Below are 6,971 nucleotides of genomic sequence, written 5' to 3' on the forward strand. Positions count from 1 at the left end.
ATAACACAACGCTTTCTCACTACACTGTTCGGCATTAGGTCATTAACTAAAACCGCTCATATTGAACAGTTATATACCTTTTATTACACGCTAATGGTATTTTCGTTAAGTTTGTCTAAGATTAATCACTATTGAAACTTACAACTCAAATTATTAACTATAAGGACACTTACGAGGGTTATATCTGTCGTCACAAGTGTAAAAATCGCCATGGCCGCACCGTGAGGTTTTGCACCAGCGGTCATTAACAACTATTTCATCCTTAACAGGGCTTTTATTATAGAGCCAAGTAAGAAGTTCTGTTGCTTTCCAATACCTACAACATGCTTCCCACTCTCCATCTAGCCATAACACAGATGGTTTATAGTCCCTGATTAATTGTTTAATATCTTTCCATACCAGTTTGTCAACGTAAGTGGTATTTAGGAAAAGTTCGTCTTTGTCTTTCAAATACATCTCGTTGTGCCATTCGAGCAAAGAGTAATATGCACCAAATTTCATGTTGTATTTTCGAATTGACTGTGAAAGTTCGTTTACGATATCTTTCTTAGGTCCAGTTTCCACCGAATTCCAACCGGGAGCCCCTGATTTTGATGGAAATAAAGCGAAGCCTTCGTGATGCTTAGTAGTGAAAACGACATATCTGAAATTTTGTCATAATTTCGCTATACAATTTGAATTTACACAGTTCTTATAGTAAATATTATTATATTAGGTATTGAGTTGAATATGTAGATCCCAGCGTGATGTTTATGGTAATTTCCTAAAGACACCATATCAAACAGGAAATCCATAGTACATACATTGACCATAGGCACTACACGATCTCAAAATAAATCTGACCTGGAATCGTTCGGTTGGATATCGTTCTCGAATCGAAGGGCGCTTTCGAAGCTATTCAGAACATTCGAGTTATACGTCCGATTTGGATTCGGATACGATATCATTATCCAACAGCGTTTACGGAGTTAGTCGGTGAAATAGATTATAAGAAAAATGAAAATCCTTGCATATACATTTTTAAGACTTTAAAGTCCTAAAATAGTGACATTTGACATTTTGAGAATCTGGCATTTTGCTAATCTGGCATTCTCCGAACCTGTCATTTTACGAATCTGGCATTTTGTGAATCTGTCATTCTGCCTGTTTGGCATTTTGCGTTTCTTGCATAATGCGTCAAAACGTAATAAATTGTAACTTAATCCAGACTTTATTTAAAATAATAAGAGATTTCCATATTACATTCTTGCTTTGTAGACAATAGGACATTCGGTAACATTAATTCGATAACTGTGTTCTGAATAACGTTTGTAGCCTTTGCCGGTCGAGAAGTTCGAGTTCGAGTTCGAGTTAATCATACGGGTGTGACGTCATTTTGGTTCGGTTACAAATATTACAGTTTGACGTTCGATTCGGTTGTTGTGCATAAAAATTAAAAGAAGTCGTACGATATCAAATCGAATCGGTCGGCAACGTAGTTATCGTAAGGTTCTGCAGGGTTATGTAACGATCTCTCAGGACTATTATTATTAATACCATAAACAACAATTTGGTTCCACGACTTTTTAAAAAGACCAGCCTCTAAAGTCATTCACCCCTAGATTGCCACCCTTAGACGTGGAAGATGTTCTTCAAATTTAAATGGGACCATTACTGAGGTGGGTACCTCAGTAATGGTCTCAAACCTCTTTAAAAAAAAAAAATAAGCAACGAAATCGGTTCACAAATGCGGAGTTATCGCGTAACATACATACAAAAAATGAGGACCTCCTTTTAAGTCGGTTAAAAATTACTTTTGTTGTACTATCTGATACTTTTAGATCTGTATTCAGTGGTAAGGCAAGGTCAAATGTGCAAGCATTCTCTACGATGACTCCCACCTCCGCCACAGAGTTATTGCGTTTAAATGTATTTATTTTTGGATGACAAATCTCATTAATTATTAAAAGATGCTATTTATATGCTACTGCATAACTGCTAAATAAGCTTGAACGATTGCAAAATCTATGTGAAAGGTTCATCTTTGTCCTTCGTAAATAATGATCTCAAACTATCACAGTCAGCTCAAGTGGCTTCCAATTCGTCTCCGCAGGAATTTGCATATCGTCTCTCTTCTTTACAACATTCTCCATAATCCCTTGTTTCCTAGGTATCTGAAAGAGCGTTTCAGCTTTTTAAGATCCCAGGATAAGCCTTCGTTAAATCCCAGTTATCTTTTCCATCATTCAATTTTCGGTTTTTGTTTTCACTCCTGTACTGTTCATGCGGTCGGACTTTGGAACGCACTTCCCATTACTGTACATGATAGTGAATCCTTAACTATCTTTAAAACGCGAGTCAAGGTGCACTATTTATCCTCTATTCCATCCATTTTATTGATTTCATAATATGAAATATGAATTTATCTAAGTATTTATATAGTCTGTAGTAATTTAATATTTTTACTATTTTTTTAAAATTATTTTGTTACATAATTTAATTTTAGGTTTTCTTGTGCACGTAAACCCATTATTGTAATTATTGTGTCTTGTATTTTGGTCTGCAGGAAGAAATTTCTTATATGTAGAAAGAAGCAGTATATTTGTTTATGTTTTCCGTTTTACTACATGTGATTAGTGTTTTCCTGTACAATAAATAATTAAATAAATAAAGTTGTGGAACAAACGTTGTTGTTTGTGATGTTAGTAATATAGTCATGCGAGGTTGCTAGTATTTTACAAATACAGTTGAGCCGTTCCCTATCGTGGTAAAAACTATTAAATAATAAAAATCTAAACAAGTTATAAAGAAAAGTGAAAACAAACTTTGCTCCAGCTTTGGAAAAAAGTTCTGCCCAAAAGTCAGGTTCGAAGGATTCGGCTTTGAACAACGATGCAAAATTTTCATATTGAAAATCACTAGAGTAGTTATTCTTCATAAAGTCTATCATGTCAGTGTTACCTGGAACATGGACAATTATACACAATTCGTGAATATCAAATGAAAATCATAAAATAATACGAATTATACTTATATATTATATTAGATATATAGCCCTTTTTATACAATAGTGTATTAAATTAAGTATGTTTTTTTTACAATCGATGAAAAACGAAACTTAATTCCCGTGAGTTATTTTTGAAATTTATGAATAGGTTAAAGTTTTGTTTACACAACTACATTTCCTACTTCGTAAATATATTTAGAAATAAAAGGGAAAAAATCATTTCATATTTTTGAGTAAGGACTGTTTTCTCCAGAACTAGCTCAGAAAAAGTTTGACTCATTTTGAGTTAAGTAGATATCTTTTAATTGTTTCTTACAATATATTAACGACGGTTTTATTGAATAAAAGTTTACGTTCAGTAGTAACATAATTTTGAATTTCACGTATTTTGAGATACAACACAGTAATAACAGGACGATATTTGAAATTTGATAACTCTCTTGATATATCAAATAAATATATCATTGAAAAGTTTTTTTGGGGCCTTAATAGTCTTATTCGAGGGTGAGAGTCCAATTTTTAGATCAATTCTTGCTCATAGTATACTAAATATTAAACGTTATTTACTCAAGTATCATCACTTAATTGCACAAGAGTCGACTAACTTGAATGCTTCATTAATGCTGTCTCAAGTTTTGCCTCGATACAGTAAAAGACAGTATTAAGTGTCTAGATATACTACCTCAAATGGCTTTGGTTGATTCCGTATAACAGCGAAAGTGTTGAATCAATAACTTTGGAAAAAATAAAGCATATGCTAAAGTATATGCTGATTATTAATATTATTATTACTATATGGTGTGAAAACAACACGATTTCTAAAAGTTTTCACAATGGAAAAAAAACACAAACTTACTTCGAAATTTTACAAGAAAACCGTTGTATTCAATAGGTACTTTATATATACCAATGATTTCTTTTTTATATCAACCAAATTAAATAGCACTAATAATAAATTCTGAAATAAAGCCAACGGCCCCGCCGCTCGACCTAAGCAAAATGAACCGTATTAGTACGGGATAAATTCGAATTCGAGCTAATGACTCTTAAAGTTAAGGTGTATGCCTAAAAAAACCTTTTAGCAATTTTCTCTGTATCTCTGCCTCACTAGAACTACGTACATAATGACAAGAAAATTGGTTCCAAATACTAGAGTGCCCTGAAGGCAGAATACGTAGGATCCCAAATCCTATTGTAATAATAACATTCATAATCGTATATAATGATATTATTTACCGTTGTCCAACATACTCCAGAGCCATTCCCCTTTAGCTGGTACAGAATACAATCCCCAATGGATAAAAATGCCAATTTTTCCGACGTCGTACCACAACGGTAGAGGACGGGAATCTAAATGTTCCCATTTCGAAGCATACGGTCTGTTTTCAGCGAAAACTCTGAGAACCATGCTTAAAAGTATTGTCCACATGATGAATCTGCAAAAAGATCAAGATTTTTCTTGTACTACTACTTATCATCAACCAACTATTATTACATCAGGATTATTATTAGGTCTAACGCGGGCCTAATGCAAGGGGCCTACCACAACCTCTTAAAACAATATTACTTTAACTTTACATTGACTTTTCGTACCATGACGCTATTGACTTACAATTATATGGACGTCGGGTCCGCGCTAAAAAGTGTCCGAACTTATAGGGCGTTAAAATCGTATACATAGCGTCATTCACGCTTTAGTCTTCGTTTGTTCGACTGACAGCGAAGCAAGCAAAGTTAGACAGTACTGCGATGACATTACAATTTAAATTCAACGTTTTAGCTTTTTCATATACCTTTACATGTCATTACGTTTAAATAGGTGACTGTGACTGCACTGTTGAAGGTAACAGATGATATTCGCCTCGCAATGGACAATGGTCTTCTCACTTTGCTTATACTTCTGGACTTCAGCAGTGTGGTGTTCTTTCCCCTCTCCTTTTCTCTGTTTTCATCAATTCTGTCACTTTTGTGCTGTCTTCAAACTTTCATCTCTATGCTGAAGATTTGCAGCTATACCGCAGTTTTAAAGCGTCTGTGCGATATGTTTAGTCCAAACACTTATTTTGCCCTTCTTAGACTATGCTGATTCCTGCTATTTGGATGCTACTGAAGAACTGCTAAATAAGCTTGAACGACTGCAAAACCTACGTATAAGGTTCATCTTTGGGCTTCGTAAATATGACCGAATTTCACATTTCCGCAGGCAGCTCAAATGGCTTCCCATCCGTCTCCGCAGGAATTTGCATATTGTCTCCATTCTTTACAATATTTTACATAACCCTGTGTCTCCCGGGTACCTGAAAGAGCGTTTCAACTTCCTTAGGTCCCAGGATAAACCCTGTCGCTCTCTTGTTAGGTCCCAGTTATCTTTTCCATGCTTCAATTCCGGTTTCTATTCTCACTCCTTCACTGTTCATGCGGTCAGACTTTGAAATGCACTTCCTATTACTGATCACGAAAGTAAATCGTTAGCTATTTTTAAAGTGAGAGTTAAAGAGCATTATTTATCTACTATTCCATCCATATCTTAGGTATTATATTATAAAATATGTATTTATCTAAGTATTTATGTAATTTATAACAATTTAATATTTTTATATTATTTTTATTTTTTTTTTCCTTGTTTTGTTGTGCACATATGCCCTTTCTTTTAGTTATAGTGTCCTGTATTTAGGTCTGCGGAGAGAAATTTCTATTAGAAATAAGCAGAACCTTTTGTTTTTAATTTCGCTCGTATTCTTTGTGACTTGTTGTATTTTTCCTGTACAATAAACTATTAAATAAATAAATAAATAAATAGGTTGACTTGGGACATTTTTTTCGTGATTTTTGTATTAGACCCATCGTCCATTTATTTGTAGGTCAATGCATGACGCGCTTAAAGTAAGCTTCTTATAATGTTAAAGCTACAATGTTTTATTTGCAGCTTTGTGACTATTCATTCAATTAATTCGTACTATGACGTGACTTTAACATTAAAGTAATATTTTTCTTATGTCAAATTTAGCAATCTTAAAATAGTTACATGGATGCAATGAAAATAATATTATTTTCAGTTTGCTGTTTGCTGACATGTTCATAGCGAAGCTTCGCCATTATAGTTAGCGATGAATGTATGCAGAATGGCATGTTCTGATTTGAAATATGCAGTACAACGCAGCGTCACAATGCAACGCTGACGCAACGCATCGTGTGGCATCGCTCTAAGATATCAGAAAATTTTTCTAGTAATATAATCAATAACCATTCAATTCAACTTCACATATTTTAAAAGCAAGTGTAAAAACTTACCAATTTTTATTAATAAGGCCACAACACATTCAACACTGGTGTTACTCTGTATGGTTATAAATGTATGATATTCTACCTATCTGTCCGCAGAAAACAATGTGAAGTATCGCATTATTGAGGTAGGTAATTTTAAGCAATTGTTAAATTTTCAATGTATACTATTAATACAAAATTTAAATAGCAAAAATTTTGATTGTGACAATAGGCTGCGTATAAAAATTATGTCCATGATGTGTCCATGTGAAAGTTTCTTTGTCCAGGGGAGTACTGCCACCTTACCTATTTCTGTCGCCAAGCAGTAATATGAGCATTAATACGGTCAGGTTTTGAAGAGTAAGGGTGCTGGTGAAAATACAGGCATCTAGGACTTGTCAACTTATGTCTCAGGATGACGGGAGCAGTGTGAGTGCCCTTTAGATCTTTAAAGATCTGAGTGGCAATGGAACTGTGATGGACAGGCGTGAAACTTACCATCAGGGGCACGACTTGTTCATCCCGTTACTTGATATTAAAAAAATATATATATTAAACAGTCAAAAACCAAACAGTCAATCGAAATAATTTTATTTGGAAGTTCTGTAAATTCAATACCTACGTTTGTTAATACTTGGCCAGAGAAAAGGAAATTTGAAAATAATAAACGAAATATGAACTTTACATTTTAGACATCTTAACACAAATTTAAAAAATTCCA

General features: G+C 33.9%; 1 protein-coding gene across 1 annotated transcript in view; it reads right to left on the bottom strand.

Moving 5' to 3' along the window:
* Positions 1 to 4,394, bottom strand: part of LOC113237086 (putative alpha-L-fucosidase) — a 6,401-nt gene extending 2,007 nt beyond the window's left edge. Inside the window, exons 1-3 of the mRNA XM_026473347.1 lie at positions 4,223 to 4,394; positions 2,805 to 2,940; positions 174 to 643 (exon numbers count right to left, since the gene is read on the bottom strand). Of these exons, the coding sequence (XP_026329132.1) occupies positions 174 to 643; positions 2,805 to 2,940; positions 4,223 to 4,394 (778 nt within the window). The remainder of the gene's footprint in view (positions 1 to 173; positions 644 to 2,804; positions 2,941 to 4,222) is intronic.
* Positions 4,395 to 6,971: the final 2,577 nt, after the last annotated feature.

Source organism: Hyposmocoma kahamanoa, unplaced genomic scaffold, assembly GCF_003589595.1.
Source record: "Hyposmocoma kahamanoa isolate Upper Pololo Valley unplaced genomic scaffold, ASM358959v1 93, whole genome shotgun sequence".
NCBI lineage: Eukaryota > Metazoa > Arthropoda > Insecta > Lepidoptera > Cosmopterigidae > Hyposmocoma > Hyposmocoma kahamanoa.